We start from the raw sequence: 19,211 nt of genomic DNA on the forward strand, positions 1-19,211 counted from the left end.
CGGAATTTACGGTAATAGGTATTACTGTGAAAGTATTATTGTTTATTTTTTAAACAAAGGTCTGTCTGACCACAGAGGCGTAACAATGGATGTGGGCATGACTAAGTTTGAGACGAACTCAAAGGTGGTGACACTGATGGATGCACCCGGACACAAAGACTTCATCCCCAACATGATTACCGGAGCGGCTCAGGTAACAACTCCATCTTCACCGAGCTCTGCTTTATAGCCAACCACATGTGGTACAACTCCAAAAATGTCTCCCACGCCTCCTTTCACCTCTCTGGCCACCTCCCGGCAAGCTTGACGTTGTGGTTTTGGGTGTTTCTCATTCCAGGTGCGCTCAATGGCTTCTTATGTGATTTCGATTTTTACTATAAGTGCGCTTACTGTAAGAGTTGTCACATTTTCCTTAGGAGAACATTTTAATTTACGTATGCTCAGGTGTTGGGAAAACGTTTGACTTACGGGCCACTAAGGTCCTAAAACTTGACAGTGGAGCCGGACCAGAATCAAGTCAAGTCACATTTATTTATATAGCCCTTAATCACAAAAATGTCTAGAAGGACTGCACAGGATTACAATTACACAATTACCTGATCTTAAACCAGCATGCGGGCAAGGAACAACTCAAAACCTCAGTGTGAGGAAAAAAGAGAAACCTTGAGAAAGGACCTCACATGTGGTAATCCCCCTTCCAGGATTGACCAGGGCGAATCACAATTAGCATTACTGTACACAGAATAGTAAACACTAGGTAAGATGTTGAAGATGTCCGGAAAGTGCAGGACAGCAACGACACCCCCAGCCTGTAAACTAGTCCAGAAAGTCTATGACGGCAACGACGCAGCTTCCCATCTCTGCCAGCTGGTCCATCCAGGCGTTCACATGCTTCAGGTCAAACGCTGGTCCGCTGACTCATTTCAAATCGTCCTTCTCCCTCGCATCAGCCAGGCAGGCAATCGGAAAAAGACAGGACAATACAGAATATGAGGTGGGCATCAATCATAAGCTTTGGGATAGAAGTGTGTCTTAAGCCTCGATTTAAAAACTCCCTGCTCTAGCTCAGGTGTTGGGAAAACGTTTGACTCGCGGGCCACTAAGGTTCTAAAACTTGTCAGTGGAGCCGGACCAGAATGAAGATTATTGACCTACTGAATTGATTTTAAATATCTGCAGATACTGTCCAAGTCCGACAGGGTTCCCATGGATCCTTGAAAAGTCTTGAAATACATTGAATTCATTATTCTTAAAATAAGACCTTAATTGGCATTAAAATGTCTTAGATCCCATTTTCAAAAGTCTTAAAAATGTGAACACATTAATAAGATTCAGATTTGTTTGAACTAAAAAGATTGAAGATGTCTTTTTTGGGATAATTCACCAATTTACTTTTGTGGCAACATCACACCTGCCACTATATTGTTATTGTTATTGTATAGTGACTTGTTTACCTGACTGCCCATTTTGCACATCTGGTTAGATGCTCCTCTTGCACTCTTTGCACTACTGTAGAATACTATACATAGCTATAATTATTTAGTATATTATTAGTACTTCAATACTCCAACTCAATACAACATTTTATTTATATCTGTACATTCAAGGAAACTGTGCGGGTCAGATGTATCGACATTTCGTTCTGTATACACGTGTACAAGAATGACAATAAACTATATCTGAATCTGAATAATGGAACTTCAAAAACGGTGATGTGGTTACAGTCGGGCTTTTTAGAGCAGAAGCATGTCTTAGATCTACCCTTAATATACATAGCAACCTCGGACAGAGATGCTTACTTTGGACATGGGAAAGTACAAGTTGAATGAAAAGTGTCTGCCTGATGAACAATTTTTTCCACCTTGGTTAAAAGCTATCACAGGTCACTCCCAACTTTTCGCCAGGCAGATCCGCCATTGTTGTTTTGGTCTCGCGGTTCGAGTTTTCGTCTTCACGCCGATCTAGAGTTCGAGTTGTGTAGTGAAAGTCCGTCTCTTTTTAGAGAACCGGCACCGGTGCTATGGAATGCTCTTCCCCCCTGAGATCCATTCTGCAACCTCAGTGGAAATGTTTAAATCCAAGCTTAAAACACACTTCTACTCTATAGCATATGAATAACCTATACTTTTCTTGGACAAAATCTCGGTATTATTTGTGATTGCAACATCCTTTGCTGTCTGGTAATCCTGAAAGGGGGATGCCACATGTGCGGTCCCTTCTCAAGGTTTCTTCATTTTCCTCATGTTGAGGTTTTTGAGTTTTTCCTTGCCCTCATGTTGGTTTCAGATCAGGGGATGGTGTAATAATAGTCTGTGCAATAACCTGTGCAGCCCTTTGAGACTCTTAGTGATTAAGGGCGTCACAAATAACAATGACTTGACTTGACATATATGTGTCTTGGTTTGTTGTTGTTTTTTTTTCTCAATTTGGATCTAAATTTGATTTCAAAAGGCATTGATAAAGTCTTAATGTCTTAAATGTAACTTGCCTAAAGCTGTAGGAACCCTGTCTGATAGCTCAGCAATGCGTGAGAAGAAATATTAATGTAATTTCCTAACTGTAAACAGAACCTGACCATTAACTGCAGCCGACAATAAGACCTTACTTTGGTTGATTCTTAGATAAAAAAAGAGTTACCGTTATAAACTTTTGAGTTTTCTTTCCCTCCCAAAGATTATTTGAGAATACCTCCCAAACATCAATGCTGCTTTTAAGTGCAAATGTAAGACACCTGGAAACAGGTGAAGCATTTTGTTGCTGTTTTACAGTGTTTCCCATAGGATTTTGTGAGACCCCCGTGGCTGGGCAGTCTAGGGGGGAAGTTATATCATTTTTTATACGGCGTACACAGTTTGAAATTATAAAAAAAAAACATCGGAAAATATGGGGAAAATGTATAAGTATTGTAACGGGCAACTTATCAATGATGGGAATTCTGCCTATTTTTTTGTGAACTGGCTCCTTCAGCTAGGCTCACTACAGAGAGGTGGCCATTTTGGCTCACAAGTGGTTCTTCAGATTGTTTTGTGTGAAATAAATGAATATAAAATGTATTATACCTTTATATGATAGTAGACTTTAATATGTCACTCTACCTTAATCTTTTAACAAATTCAAACGTTTTTATACGAACATTCAATTCCAACAGAAGCCCTTAAAAACAAACTACACAACCAAATAAAACATAAAAATATTAACTCATCAGTGCTAAACAAAAAGAAAAAAAATCATCAGTCTTTTCTAAATATTAGCATTTAGGAACACTCTGCTTTAGAGCCAATAATATAATTAAAATGAGTCAAAATTTGGAATTATTTTCCTACTTGGACTTATTTTTTCCTCTGTTACCTGTTCCTGTGCTAAATGATGGCCGGACGTTCTCCTTCAGGGTCTTCTGGTAAACACCAGAATTTATTATCCCACTGACCACAGCAAGTTGTCCTGGTCCTGAAGAAGCAAAGCATCCCCAGAGCATCATACCGTCACCCCATGCTTTATTGTTGGCATCATGTTCTTTCTGTCAAATGCTCTGCCGATTTTACGTTGGAGCTAATGGGCTTCACACCTTTCAAAAAAAAATATTCATGACTCATCAGTCTACTGAATGTTTCTCCAAAGGTTTTGAGGATAATCAAGATGCTTTTTGGCAAATCTGATGTGAATCTTTGTGTTCTTCTGTGACAGCTGGTGTTTTTGCCTGGGAACTCGCACATAGATGCCATTTTTGGCTAGTGTTTCTCTTATAGTGGAGTTATAAACTTTGACTGGGGCTGCTTTGCAGCCTCAGGACCGGGACAACTTGCTGTGTTGATGGAATAATGCATTTTAGTTTTTACCAGATCCGGAAGGAGAAGCGCTTTTGGATCATGCAGCAGGACAACAATCCGAAACAAACCAGCAAGTCCACCTCTGAATAGCTAAAAAACAAAAACCTAGGTTCCGGAGTGGCCAAGTCCGTATTTAAATCCAATTTAGATGCTGTGGTGTGACTTTTAACAGGCAGTTCATGCTAGTAAGCCCTTCAATATGGCAGATTTGAAACAATATTGCAAAGAAAAATGGGCCAAAATTCCTCCACAGCATTGTGAGAGACTTATTACCAATACTGTAATTGAAAATGTTTGATTTCTCTTATCATTGCCAAAGGTGGCCCAAGGCTCGATTAGGTTTAGGGGGCAATTATTCTTTCACATAACGCCAGATAGGTTTGATTTTTTTTAATAAATGGAATCAACATTTAAAAACTGAATTTTGTACCTCCTTGTGTAATTTCTGTGTGATTATTAAAATTGGTTTGATGATCTTAAACCTTTTTGAGTGATACATATGAAAAAAAGATAATTCAGGAGGGGAGCAAATACTTTTTCATGGCACTTTCTAATGCGCGTAGGGTTAAAAGGTACACTCTCAAACTTCTGGCCAAATTGGCGTTTTAAGGTGCAACTCGTAGTCCGATAAGTACAATACTTTCTAAAATTGGCACTCCTAATTGCTAAAACAAAAATGTTTTCCAAATCTGAAAATTGTCTTAATCCATTCTGAATATTGTTTTGAATATTTGGCACTTTTGCATAAAATACAAAATGGTCACATCCAGTGTTCCCTGCGCGCACTGCTCGCACATTCTCAGCGCAGAAGAAAATCTAGCCAGCGCACAAAAATCAGGGCTCAAGATGACTAATTAAGAAGCGACTCAAGTCAAAGTTACAGTACATGAAGGTAAAAATACACGGGTTCCACTGACGAAGTTGAGTAAAGTTAGTAGAGTTTGTCGGGGAACCAGCTTCTTCGGCTCGGCTCACTAAAAGGAACCGGCTCTTTTGGGTCCTGAACGGCTCTTTGGGTTGTTTTTGCTTCTTTAATCCCAACATGACCAAATATTATGTAAAATTATGCACAAAATTACTTAAAGGAAGGGGGGAATAGAACAAAAAAAAAATACCAATATGAAAAAGTAGTGAAAAGCTGTGGAAAAAAGAAACCAAAGGAAGAGAAAAAAGAAAAAAGCCAGAAAAAAAGAAAAGAGAAATGTAGGAAAAAAGTAAATAGAGAACGAAAAGAAAAAAGTAACAGCTCGGAAAAAATAAACACAATGAGATTTTTTTTAAAAGAATTTGAAAAAAAGTAGAAAAAAAAACAGAAAAAATAAAAAAAAATAACGACTTAGTTGCCACACTTGAGAACGACTGAAGTGTGCAGTGGGTTCTCTTCAGGCAGACGTGGCCGTGCTGGTGGTGGACGCCAGCCGAGGAGGCTTCGAGGCCGGCTTCGAAGCAGGGGGCCAGACCAGGGAACACGGCCTATTGGTGCGTTCGCTCGGTGTCACTCAGCTAGCTGTGGCAGTCAACAAGATGGATCAGGTCAGAGCACCAATACCAAGCGGTTTCTCTTCTAACATAGGCTAATCGACATTTTGGTCACCTTACGCCCCCATCCCTAAGAACATTTGAAAAATTTATCTCTGCCAACCTTTGCTTAAAAGTTTGCAGCGAATTTGCACTAACAACCCGGTCAGGCAAAAAATTCAAAATTTGGGGTATCCTGAAAGTAATAAAGTTTCCGTGCAAGTTGCTGGTAGGTCTGGGCACCTGTAACTTATATCTGTGGCCACATAAACCATCAACACGACAGAACTCAAAAAATTGACACATTGATCATTCCATGTAGTACTTTGAACACAAAAATTGAATCAAATTGAATTCTGCTGAGCTTCAAAAAGTCCAAGTTCAGCCTTCGTAGTCTTTCCGGATATGACAAATTGTGCATCCCAAGTATCCGCTTCGTATACCGACGTTGAACTCCTTCCAGTAGGTTGATGTCTTTGAGTAAGTAAGGGTTCCACACAACGCTATTATATTCTAACCCGGGTCTAACATACACGCAAAACATTCGAACTAAGAATGCTGGGTTCTTGTTGTAAAAATTTCTGTAAATGTTGGATGCTACGCTATTGGCTTTGTTGGTCATTTTGACAATATGCGTGATCAACTTTAGGTTTGAAGTAAGAGTGACACCCAGATCCTTATGTTCAGTAACAACATGCAAATCACAATCATTAATGCTACACAGCGGAACAGAACCATGAAAAAACGACTGTGCTAAGCATTAATGAGTTGCAGTTGCCACTTTTCGGCCCAAAGAAAAACTGATTTCATGTCATTTTGAAGAGAATCAATTGTTCCCGCAACCTGGGTTTTTGCTAAGAAAGCCGACAGTTTAGCATCAAAAATTGAGATTTCACTACTTTGAATGACCTTGGGTAGGTCGTTCACAAAAAACAGGAATAATAATGGTCCTAGTACCGAGCCCTGCTTCAAGTCAATGACTCTTTCCTGAAACGGCGCTGAATAAAGCCACACCTTTTTATTTTGCCGAACTCGCCGTCTTTGTTCCACTAGCTGGTCCGGCCACTTGCATGCCCCTACTTGCCTGTCCCTCCCAGTTATCACCACATGACAGAATGCAGTCCGGACTCCTTTTAACAATAACACATTTTTAAATTTATGTTTGCTTTCATAGAATGCTTAAAGTTGACACCACTCCCGAGCGCTAATTGTGTGAAACTGCGCTTATTCGCAGGTTAATTGGCAGCAAGAACGCTTCCAGGAAATAACATCAAAACTTGGCCAATTTCTCAAACAGGCTGGCTTCAAGGTTGGTTGAGTCATGAATGATGTGACAAATGGAAACCATTTTTATAATTTTTATTTTTAATATCCCCAGGACTCTGACGTTTTCTACATCCCCACCAGCGGCCTATCAGGAGAGAATCTCAGCACTAGTAGTACAGTGCCTGAACTCACTTCTTGGTATTCAGGTCCCAGCCTACTGGAACAAATTGGTAATAAAAACGTTTTTCAAGTGACAGCCATGTTTTTCCATATAAGCTAAATGAGGAAAGACCCAAATCATTCTATACTAAATGTGTCAGCAGAACATGTTTGCAGCTGTTTTCTTTTTTTTTCATTTGTATGCAAAAGATCTGACGCTGCATTTTACAGATAGTTACATAATGAGATTTTAATTAGAAGTTTACATAACAATGATGTAATGATTGTTGCTGTTTTTGTGTTAGGACTGGGGCCAATGTTCATTGTAATTTTCCTTACGGGTCTGAGCGTTCACACAAAGTCGGTAATCGACGCTTGAAACAACAGTGAGCAACCATAATCCCAAGCGTGGCAACTAAGTCATTGTCGAGCATGTCCAAAACTTGACATCAAGTTACATTTTGCTGAGTTTCCGGCAATGCAAAATGATTTTTCTCTTTTGAATGAGTTGACTCATGTACTATTGCAAAGGTTGTACGGCTTACAAACGTCGTTTTTTTCTTACAATTCTTTCACAAGATATCCATTTCTTTTTATTTCCTGATATATTTTGTCACATAATATTAACATTTTTGGGGGCTTATTAAAAAAAATCTCATTGTGTTTATTTTTTCCGAGCTGTTACTTTTTTCTTTTTGTTCTCTATTTACTTTTTTCCTACATTTCTTTCTTTTCTTTTTTTCTGGCTTTTTTCTTAATTTTTCCTTCTTTTTTTCTTGCTTTTGTTTCTTTTTTTTCTCAGCTTTTCACTACTTTTTCATTTTGGTATTTTTTTCTTTTATGTTCTATTCCCCCCTTCCTTTAAGTCATTTTGTGCATAATTTTGCATAATATTTGGTCATGTTGGGATGAAAGAAGCAAAAACAACCTGAAGAGCCGTTTAGGACCCGAAAGAGTCGGTTCCTTTTAGTGAGCCGAGCCGAAGAAGCCGGTTCTCGATATACTCTACTAACTTTACTCAACTTCGTTCTCCTTCGACTCGACTTCAAAATACCGCATTTAGGACACAAGGTCAGGGGAACCCGTGTATTTTTTACCTTCATGCACTGTAACTTTGACTTAAGTCGCCTCTTAATTAGTATTTTTGATCCCTCATTTTTGTGCGCTGGCTAGATTTTCTTGTGCGCTGAGAATGTGTGAGCAGTGCACAATTGCGCACGTGCGCAGCTTAGAGGGAACACTGACTGGGGCTCTCTCTTACAACTCAGTTTTCCTTAAATCAAATGCCTGTATTTGTATTTATTTCTTTAATGAAATAAAAAACACATTTTGCAACGCATTTAGAAACATTGCTCAAAAATCTAGTGTTCAAAAAAGTAAATTTGTCTTCTCTTCCATAGACTCTTTCAAGCCTCCTCAGCGCTCTGTGGACAAACCTTTCCGATTGTGTGTGTCAGATGTTTTCAAAGGTAAAGTTTTTGTCTCGTACACCATTTGCAGGTGAGGTTCAAACAACCCTTTTCATATTTACACCATCGCTACTTTTCTCCACCCAGACCAGGGTTCAGGATTCTGCATCACTGGCAAGATTGAGGCTGGCTATATTCAGACTGGAGATAAACTACTGGCAATGCCTCCCAATGAGACCTGTCTAGTCAAAGGTAGTCCACTTAACATTAAAGTGCACATAATAGGCCAGAGGTGTCCAAGCTTTTTTTTCTGAGGGCCAAAATTTGAAGGGTAAAAGCATCAATAGATAGGTAATCTTCTATTTTGAAAAAAGTACACGCAACAAGATGAAAATGACTAGATGACCTGCTGTTATTTTCCCAATGCTATCTCTAATTCTATCTTTTGGAGCTAAGGTCTTTGCTATCTATCTACCCTGGTCATATCCCTCAAGAGGGGTGACCGACAGCAAGACAATTCATACACAAAAGTAAATAAAATAAATAAAATACAAAAAAAGTGAAAAAAGTAGCAAAAAAACACACAAACATTTTTTGGGGGACCATGGCCCAAATGCCCAAACACCCAAACAAGTTTAGCACCTCGGACCTCAAGTTTTCTAAATGAGAATATTTGGTGTCACTATTCCATGCTTCCATGAGGCAAGAATATTGCGTGCCTCACTCTTCATCTGCTTATGCTCAGCACAATAATGCATTACATACTAATTGTATTAATAATATTAATATAATGTGAAAGTCAGCAATTAAAAAAAACTTGGAAAACAGTGAATTTAAATGAGAAATAACTTTAAAACTAAATATATACAACAATTTAATATACCGTAAATTCCGGACTATAGAGCGCACCTGATTATAAGCCGCACCCACCACATTTTAAGAGGTAAACCGATTTTGTTCATACACAAGCCGCACCTGTATATAAGCCGCATGCGCCCACATTTAAACATGTAACTCAAACACAAAATTAACCCAAACCCGACTTCAAGTCCCACGATTGAAACTAAATGTCCTTCATTAAAGTCCACGGTCCAAAAATCACAGCCGGCAAAATGAACGGAAAATGATACCGGTACTTAAGGTTTGATGCAGACCTGCGGAGTCCGGGTCCCGTTGAAAGTAATCCAAGGAAAAAAGTGTATATTTCCAAAGGTAAGGGTGGGAAAAATATCAGATGAACACATTTACTGACGCAACTCCTTTTTCTTTAACCAACTTTTTACCCCCTCTTCTTTCCTTGTCTGTCCCTCACCTTTAGCGGTCCCCACTTAAACTCGGCACCCCACGTTTGTTCCGCCCCTCCTTTTTCGTTCACACGTGCAAAACATATCAGAATAAGTGTCTAAAATAAATACAAATAAATACATTACAAAAACATACAGTTGGAAATACATATTATACATGGGTTACACATATTTACAAAGAAAGACGGTACACCGAGAGAGTTTTCAAAGCTTTAATAATAATAATATAGCTTTGACAGGGCAGTTAATGGTAGCAACACTCGAGCGCCGCAGGTGGCCGTTAGAAAAATTACATATATTGGCCGCATCACTGAATAAGCCGCAGGGTTGAAAGTTAGGGAAAAAAGTAGCGGCTTATAGTCCGGAATTTACGGTGTTTTTCATGTTATATTTCCTTGATTACGGCATGTCACTGGTATGCACAGTAGGCAAACATTGTATGTGAAATGATTATCACCATAAAATTTACTTCTTTAAAATCATTCATTGCTATTACTTTTCTACTCTGTTTTTAGGGGTGAAAACCTCATTATTCCATGCTCCGGGATGGTTAAAATGCTCCGTGGGCAGCAATAAGCCCAACGGTTGTTTTTTTGGGCACCCTTGTTCATAGGCAAGAATTGAAATGTTTTAGAATGTTGGCTTAACACTGCCATCAAGTGGTCAATGTATATCTAACGTTTTAGGCATCACACTACACGATTTTCCTTTGGACTGGGCTGCAGCCGGTGATCATGTAAGCCTCACGGTCACTGGTATGGACATCATCAAGATCAAGTAAACACACACTCCATTTGTTCATGAGATTTCAGTCATACTTATTGATCATGTCTTCTGTCTTTGCCTACTTTCAGTGTGGGCTGCGTGTTCTGTGATCCTAAAGAACCCATCCGAGTTTGCACCAGATTCAGAGCCCGATTATTACTCTTCAATTTTGAAGTTCCAATTACAAAAGGCTTCCCAGTAAGCATGATATTTAAACTGATTCAGGTTGTACTCCACTTTTTTTTTGCTAGACCGTTGATAAGTTTATAGTTTAGTAGGTGCTTAAAAAGGACAGAAGACATTCATGAATTTTGAACTGTACAAATAACCCTCATAATGTCAAATTACAAATTTGTACTAAAACCCCTTCTCCGAGCCCTCTCTTTTTATTATATCTCCTTGGGTTTAATAAAAACAAGTCTGACCTTAAGGGTATGGTAATCAAAGAACAGTAACATCATTTGCCAATAGTGACAATGATAACAGTGGATAACAGTCAAAATAGTAAACAACAGTGAGGTATGACAGTTGTAAGTTTATTCAGAGGGGGAAATCAGATCTGAAAGATATGAGGGAGCAAGTCCATGTATGATTTTGTATAATACTAAGAGAACCTTGAAATCACATCTTAGGCTAACAGGGAGCCAATGCAGGTTAGCCAAAATCGGCGTGATGTGATCGGACTTTTTTGTCCTAGTTAAAAGCCTGGCTGCAGCATTTTGTACCAGCTGAAGACTCTTGATTCTGGACTTCGGGAGACCGGAGAGTAGTGCATTACAGTAATCGAGACTGGAGGTAACAAACGCGTGAATTATAATCTCCACATCCGACTGAGACAGTATAGGATGAATTTTAGCAATGTTGCGAAGATGGAAGAAAGCGGTTCTTCCCCCTATGTTCTGGTCCGAAGCCTTCGTTCTGAGAGCGCCGGTCTTCTGGTGATCCCTAGAGCCAAGAAGTGTTCTGCTGGTTCGAGAACATTCTCCATCCGGGCACCGGTGCTCTTCCCCCTGAGATCCGTTCTGCAACCTCAGTGGAAATGTTTAAATCCAAGCTTAAAACACACTTCTACTCTATAGCATATGAATAACCAATACTTTTCTTGGACAATGTATTATTTGTGATTGCAACATCCTTTGCTGTCTGGTAATCCTGAAAGGGGGATACCACATGTGCGGTCCCTTCTCAAGGTTTCTTCATTTTCCTCATGTTGAGGTTTTTGAGTTTTTCCTTGCCCTCATGTTGGTTCCAGATCAGGGGACGGTGTAATAATAGTCTGAAAAAATAGTCTGGGTAATAAGCTGTGAAGCCCTTTGAGACTCTTTGTGATTAAGGGCGTCACAAATAAAAATGACTTGACTTGACTTTTAGTATAGAACACCTGCAAAGGAGATTGCAGTTTGTTATTTTGACTTTAATTTCTCACTTTAGTTTGTTGTTTTACTTTTAGGAACTGTTCACATCATCGTCACTGTCGGCCAGTTATGTTGCTTATTTTCCATATACTCGCCCTTTAGAGCGGATCTGCTTTTTCAACTTACCGTTTGGATTTGTGCATATATATTTTTTTCACCTAATAAAGATCTCAAAGTTTGCGTGCGTTACACACAAGGTTTAACTGTACTATATCATCGAATTTCTGCAATGATTAATCAGTTGAAAAAATATTGCTAAACATTGGATGCAATGGTAATCAAACCAGGATTGCGGCTGTGAAGGTGCCAAATCCACCACCTGTAATATAGATGTTATACGAAATGGACCTCATTATCACACTATATTCACAGGAACCAGAGACAAATGTTAGAGGATGGAAAAAACAAAGTTGCCTGGAATGATATAAATACAGTAAACGCCCAAAAGCACGGAGAAGGAAACAACTCTTTGGTGTATCTCATGATGAATGATGGACTTTGAATAAATACATTGGAATTTTTATGTTGGTATTGTTTATAGTTTACGTTGTTAATAGATTGTTTTAATCATTGCTACACTTATAGTGCTTAAGTTGAGCTGGGTACAAGTAGATAAGATTTTATTAAAATTTTTAGTAAAAAAAAAAGGTGCGCGTTATAGACAGATGCATGTTATATATGAATAAATACGGTAGGTGATTTAATAAAAAGTGCTCATAAGAGGGCCTTTAGAGAAGGTTGGAATCTGTTATCTGATGTTTGGCTTCTCTTGCTCTTCTTGCAAGTTCACAATCCAATGTCTTCTCACCTTATTTTGAGTGTCTACTAAACTTCAAACGTATTCAATTGTCCAAATACTGAAATAGCATCCTATGTCAACTATTAATAACAACAAATTGGTCAAAAATGTCCGTCTCAGAGTCCGCCATAAAAACCAAGTCAATTTATAACTCGTTTTCTTAGTTAATTATGTATCATTTTTTTCCATTCTGTGCTTTCAGGTCCTTTTGCACTACGGGACTGTGAGCGAGCCAGCCACCATCACTAAACTGATAAGCATTTTACACAAGAGCACCGGCGAGGTGCTCAAAAGGAAACCAAAGTGAGTGTTGCTTGGAAATGCGGAGTTATTCACGATTTTTGAAAACTACAGAATCACAAGGGTCAGTTATGTTGAGCTTGTGCCTATGTGTGTGGCTGTCAAGGTGTTTGGGCAAAGGCATGAACGCTATCGTGGAGGTCCAGACGCAGAGGCCTGTTGCATTGGAGCTTTACAAAGACTTCAAGGAGCTGGGTCGCTTTATGTTGCGTTACGTGGGCTCCACCATCGCTGCCGGTGTCGTCACTGAGGTATTTACCGTATTTTCTGCACTACAAGACGGGCCGCCCCCTGAAAATATGTTGTCGTTTGTTTTTCATATACAGTGGAACCTCTGTTTTCGAACGCCTCTCAGTTCGAACAAATCAAAATTCGACCCAAAATTTTGAGAACTACTTGCTTTGCTGTTCGATCAAAAAAATCGGAGTTCGAACGCCGGTAATGAAAGTGTATAAGGAGTATGTTAGGAGTGACAAGATTGGATAGATTGAGAGAGGAAATTGTGAGAGAGAGAACTGGAGTAGCGTGAGTGCGTACGCTAGGGTGCCATGCTGAGCAGCGTACGGGTGTAGATGGCTCTTTTCCTGACCGACTGTTATCGCGTGCGGACGTGCTTCGTTTTGCTTTCGCTTTTAATATAGGTGTACCAAGTGTTTTAGCCCCTAATTATTCCTCCGAAGAAAGTCAGTGCGTACAACTATTGCATATAAGAAAGAAATAATGGAAAAATATGAAGGAGGTGTGCGAGTGTCTGATCTTGCTAGGGAATACAGCATGGCTTCTGCTGACCACCACAAAGGTAAGAAACCCTATTCATAATTCTTTTCTTTATCCTTTTTTTTATTTTTACACGTTCATGTTAGCGTAATCTTTCGTACGGAAGATTACGATAACGCGAACGTACGATTAGCCTGGGTTAGCTTTCTGTTTATGTTAAACATTCAAGGTAAACATTCAGGGTGTTGGAACAGATTAAAACGATTTACATTATTTTTAATGGGAAAAATGATTTCGGTGATCGAACAAATCGGTTTTCGAACAGGGTTCCTGAACGGATTATGGTCGAGAACCGAGGTTCCACTGTATAAGGCACACTGGACTACAAATCACATGGAATAAAAACAACAGTAAGAGTTACCATATCATTGGTGTGTCATCGTTGCACATTTTATATACTTAAATTGCACTAATATGTAATGTATCAGTCAAAAAACGTCGCTGACCAAGATCACATAACATTGCAAGCAGAAGGATTCGAACCCGGGTTGCAGCGTTGATAGCTCTGAAACCTAACCACTGGATCACCATTGATAATGTTGAAACACCACAAGATTTATCATATCTCATTATCATACTATTTTTACATCAGTGTCGGACATGAATGTCAACCGAGAAAACAAAATCTTCCTGAAAGATATTACCGCTAAAAAAGCATGACACGGAAAACAACTCAACAGAGGAGTCCTTTATAATGTTGTCAGTTTCACGGTTATCATAATTCTGCTAATTCTGCTCTACTGGTTTATAAAATGTTGCACTGACAACAAAAACAAACAACTTATGAATAGCCATTTTTTTACACTGTTTCTAAATGGGAAAATTACAATATTCAAATGGCCACTGTCATTCTTAAATCTCTTCCTTATTGCTGTCCAGTGTTCTGGTTTGCCTGTGTCCTAGACGCATCATTTTTGCTGGGGGCTCATTGGGTCAAATCCACGTGCGTCCCCGGGAGGCAACTTTTTTGACACCAAATTGTCATTATTACCCGATTCCTTTTTTTTTTTAACAAAGATTTACCGCACTCCAAACTTTTCGTCAGGCAGATCCGCCATTGTTGTTTTGGTCTCGCGCCGATCTCTGCAAACGAGATTTCGTTGCTTCGAGATGACGTCATTGTTTTGGCGGTTGTCGTTGAAGTATGCCTCCGAAAAAAACAGTTGGTATTAGGTGCAAATCAACCAAAAATTGGTAATTTCTTCAGTGTCGGTAATAAGTCGAAACATAACACAGAAAGTGGTAACAACGGCAATAATTCCGGCACGAAAAAACGGCGGAGAAATTCTTCAGAAGACCACGAAGGCAAGGAAAACACGTGTTTGGAAGCGAACGATTCGACGAAAGAAAATAAACAAAAGAATACTAGCAAGAAAAGGACTTTTCTGCCCAAATGGACTCAATTATATTCCTGGTGACGCTATGAGGAGGATGATAATGGATTGGACTTTGAGAAGGCATAACAACTGTGGCGTGACAGCAAACCACGAAGAATATATGAACTGAAAAATTTGAAGTGATAACTTGCTTTGTATTACCAATTAACTGTGATGATTAAAACTGAATGAAAATATAGATTAATATAAAGATTTCAGCAATAATATTTTGTATAATGTCCAATATTGTTGTGAACTGAAAAATCTTGAAGTGATAACTGATTTGTATTACCAATAAACTGTGATGATTAAAACTGAATGAATATATCGATTTATATGATATATTTGTCGCTGATTTACAATATCAACCTGGATAAGACTAAATTTTGGGGAGCCATAGATCTCTGTTGGGACCCATAGATTTTTCAGCATGCGAGTCCCTGGGACCCATCACTTTTCAGAGGTAAAATGAACACCGCTGTCTCTTCCTTTTCACTCCAGATCAAGGAATGAAGGCGGCTCCAATGGCTGTCGTCCTCGGAGAGCTCACGATAGCTTGGCGTTCCCTACCTCCATCAATCCGGCCTGACACGACCGGCCAGAACAAATCTGATCAACCCAATTGCACGGTTGCGTTGTCTGACTTTTATCCAAAAGGGACTCTGTGTGCGCGCTTTAGTCAGACATTCGGTGGATAATGGCACTGTATTGTCCTTTGATTGAGAAAATATTGAAATGTGACGAACTAAATCAGTGCCCAAACCTGCGCTGTTAAAGATTCAGCAGAACAAAACCGATCCTACAAAATATTATGTTTTTGAACGGAATGCCAACTTGGCTATATTTAATTTAGCCTGATGAATGAGTTTTTTTTGGGGAGGTGAAAAATTTGGTCGTATTTTTCAATACGCACATGCTCATTTTGCATCTAGAGGAATGCGTATCTAACGACTTTTATCAATGGCTGATGAAGATAAAAACAAATGCTCACCAGATTGTTGAGTGGTATTTTTTAAAAGGTTTTACTCTGTGTTTTAGATTTGTGCAAAAACATTTTACTTGAATCCCTCATGTAAGCAGGTAGGTGCCTTGCATGGCTGACTCCCTAATGGTGTGTGAGTGTGTGTGTAAATGGGTAAGTCTGAAGCACATTGTAAAGCGCTTTGGGAAGTCTTCATTGACTTGAAAAGTGCTATGTAAATGCAGACCATTTATCATTTGTTTTTCTTTCTTCTAGTCAAGTCATTTTTATTTGTATAGCCCTTAATCACATAGAGTCTCAAAGGGCTTCACAGGTTATTACACAGACTATTATGACACCATCCCCTGATCTGGAACCAACATGAGGGCAAGGAAAAACTCAAAAACCTCAACATGAGGAAAATGAAGAAACCTTGAGAAGGGACTGCACATGTGGTTATCCCACTTTCAGGATTACCAGACAGCAAAAGATGTTGCAATCACAAATAATACATTGTCCAAGAAAATAATAGGTTATTCATATGCTATAGAGTAGATGTGTGTTTTAAGCTTAGATTTAAACATTTCCACTGAGGTTGCAGAACGGATCTCAGGGCGAAGAGCATTCCACAGCACCGGTGCCCGGATGGAGAGCGCTCTCGAACCAGCGGAACCATTCTTGGCTCTTGGGATCACCAGAAGACCGGCGCTCTCAGGACGAAGGCTTCGGACCGGAACATAGGGGGAAATCAGATCTGAAAGATATGAGGGAGCAAGTCCATGTATGATTTTGTATAATACTAAGAGAACCTTGAAATCACATCTTAGGCTAACAGGGAGCCAATGCAGGTTAGCGAAAATCGGCGTGATGTGATCTGACTTTTTTGTCCTAGTTAGTAGCCTGACTGCAGCATTTTGTACCGGCTGAAGACTCTTGATTCTGGACTTCCGGAGACCGGAGAGTAGTGCATTACTTCTCTTCTCACATTTATCCGAAATCAATCAGATTTGGTAACATTTTCCAAACATCATGCTCTTTGATATCTCTTATGTGGATTCTTAAAATCTAACTTGAGTCAACTTCTGAGTAGCGACAGTAACTCAATCTGTCAGGAAAGTCAACACATGGGAATAAGTAAGTAAACAAAGATTCAAATGAATTACGATGCCCTGCTAATAAGCCAACGTGTACTAAATGGAATGGATTCAAAATATCTTTGTTGTAGCGCCAGAGTAGTTGATTTGAATGTCAATGTTGATACTCCTTTGCTCTATGCTAACTCATGTTCAAATATTTGGTTTTGTTTTGTTGACATTTGCGGCTCGAGGGATGATCATAATAGATGAGTCATGGTAGGTTTCCTTTGAGGGTTATGTTTCTGTTATGCTCACCCACACTGGTGTGAAGTGAGGTTGGTATCTGTGTGAGGCACAGTCAGATTTCTAAATAAATGAACGTACATCTTATCATTTTTAAGAGCAGGAAAGTTACCGTAAATTCCGGACTATAGAGCGCACCAGATTATAAGCCGCACCCACCACATTTTAAGAGAAAAACTGATTTTGTACATACACAAGCCGCACCTGTATATAAGCCGCATGCGCCCACATTTAAACATGTAACACAAACACAAAATTAACCCAAACCCGACAAGTCCCGCGATTCAAACTAAATGTCCTTCATTAAAGTCCACAGTCAAAAAATCACAGCCGGCAAAATGAACGGAAAATGATATCGGTACTTAAGGTTTGATGCAGACCTGCACAGTCCGGGTCCCATTGAAAGTAATCCAAGGAAAAAAGTGTATATTTCCAAAGGTAAGGGTGGGGAAAAATATCAGATAAAGACATTTACTCACGCAACTCCTTTTTCTTTAACCAACTTTTTACCCCCCTCTTCTTTCCTTGTCTGTCCCTCACCTTTAGCGGTCCCCACTTAAACTCGGCACCCCGCGTTTGTTCCGCCTCTCATTTTCCGTTCACCCAAGCAAAATATATCAGAATAAGTGTCTAAAATAAATACATTACAAAAATATACAGTTGCAAATACATATTATACATGGGTTACACATATTTACAAAGAAAGACGTAACCGAGAGAGATTTCAAAGCTTTAATAATAATGATATAGCTTTGACAGGGCAGTTAATGGTAGCAACACTCGAGCGCCGCGAGCAGCCGTTAGAAAAATGACATAAATTGGCCGCATCACTGAATAAGCCGAAAGGGTTGAAAGTAAGGGAAAAAAGTAGCGGCTTATAGTCCGGAATTTAAGGTATGTATTCTAGCATTAAAAAAAAAGGGGTTTTATTGTCTTACTTTAATATTCCACCATGAAAAAAGTCCATGCAACGAAAGGATAATTACTGGATGGCTTGCTAACACTATCACAAATTGTATTATTTGGGGCTCGGTCTCAATTTAATAACAACTTTTTTTAGGGTATGGCAAACTTTCTGTTTGGTGGTAATAGATTATCTTATTCACTTTCTTTATTGTTGGAACAGAGTTACTCATAGATCTTTGAAAAGTAAAAAGGCATTGAATTCATTGTTCTAAAAATAAGGCCTTAATGGGCATAAAAATGTCTTAAATCCAATTTTCAAAAGGCTTAGAACACAGTAATAAGATTTATGTTCAAATATTTAGTTCTATCTACCTTGGTCATATCTAGAGGGGTGAGCGATAGCAAGACAAACATACAACATAGAGAAAATAAAAAAGGGGAAAAGTAGCAAAAAATAAACCCAAAATATTTGGACCATAATCAACCCAAATGACCAAACAAGTTAAGCACCTCGGAATCCAAGTCGGTCATGCTTTCGTTCCTCCAGATGAAACGGGACACAAGAAAGCGGCCATGTCACTCGGGTCAGGGTGACACAACACACTCTTTTGTTCAACAGCAGGGCCCGACAGCTTTCGCTGGTTTACCCCTGCCGCATCATACGGGTGCCCTGCCCATCCCTTAGAACATGTCCAAACATCCTTTCACAACATCTCTCCACTTCATTTCTATCACCAACAAGAGCTCTAGCTTCCATTATATTTCGACCTCTTTCCTGCAGTGCACTCATAACACCATCCATCCACGTCAATCGCGGCCTTCCTCTTGGTCTCCTTCCATTGATTTCTGCTCTGTAGATCCTCTTCAACATTCGCTCGTCTATCCTCTCCATGTGTCCAAACCAACCGGGTACTCTCTTATCAACACGCTTGCTCCGTTCCACTAGTACTCCAGTTCTCTCTCTCACAATTTCATCTCTCAATCCATCCAATCTTGTCACTCCGAACATACTCAAACACTTCATCTCAAAAACATTTAATTTCCCTCTCA

At 39.3% G+C, this 19,211-nt stretch overlaps 1 protein-coding gene across 1 annotated transcript in view; it reads left to right on the forward strand.

Annotated features, from left to right (window-relative positions):
• Positions 1–15,910, forward strand: part of hbs1l (HBS1-like translational GTPase) — a 45,086-nt gene extending 29,176 nt beyond the window's left edge. Inside the window, exons 8-18 of the mRNA XM_088325598.1 lie at positions 76–193; positions 5,214–5,360; positions 6,580–6,654; positions 6,724–6,841; positions 8,171–8,239; positions 8,327–8,431; positions 10,170–10,260; positions 10,338–10,446; positions 12,665–12,765; positions 12,869–13,013; positions 15,417–15,910. Coding sequence (XP_088181724.1) covers positions 76–193; positions 5,214–5,360; positions 6,580–6,654; positions 6,724–6,841; positions 8,171–8,239; positions 8,327–8,431; positions 10,170–10,260; positions 10,338–10,446; positions 12,665–12,765; positions 12,869–13,013; positions 15,417–15,428 — 1,090 coding nt within the window. The 3' untranslated portion in view covers positions 15,429–15,910. The remainder of the gene's footprint in view (positions 1–75; positions 194–5,213; positions 5,361–6,579; positions 6,655–6,723; positions 6,842–8,170; positions 8,240–8,326; positions 8,432–10,169; positions 10,261–10,337; positions 10,447–12,664; positions 12,766–12,868; positions 13,014–15,416) is intronic.
• Positions 15,911–19,211: the final 3,301 nt, after the last annotated feature.

The sequence above is a fragment of the Urocampus carinirostris genome, chromosome 20 (genome assembly GCF_059441175.1).
Source record: "Urocampus carinirostris isolate Australia breed hairy pipefish chromosome 20, RoL_Ucar_1.0, whole genome shotgun sequence".
NCBI lineage: Eukaryota > Metazoa > Chordata > Actinopteri > Syngnathiformes > Syngnathidae > Urocampus > Urocampus carinirostris.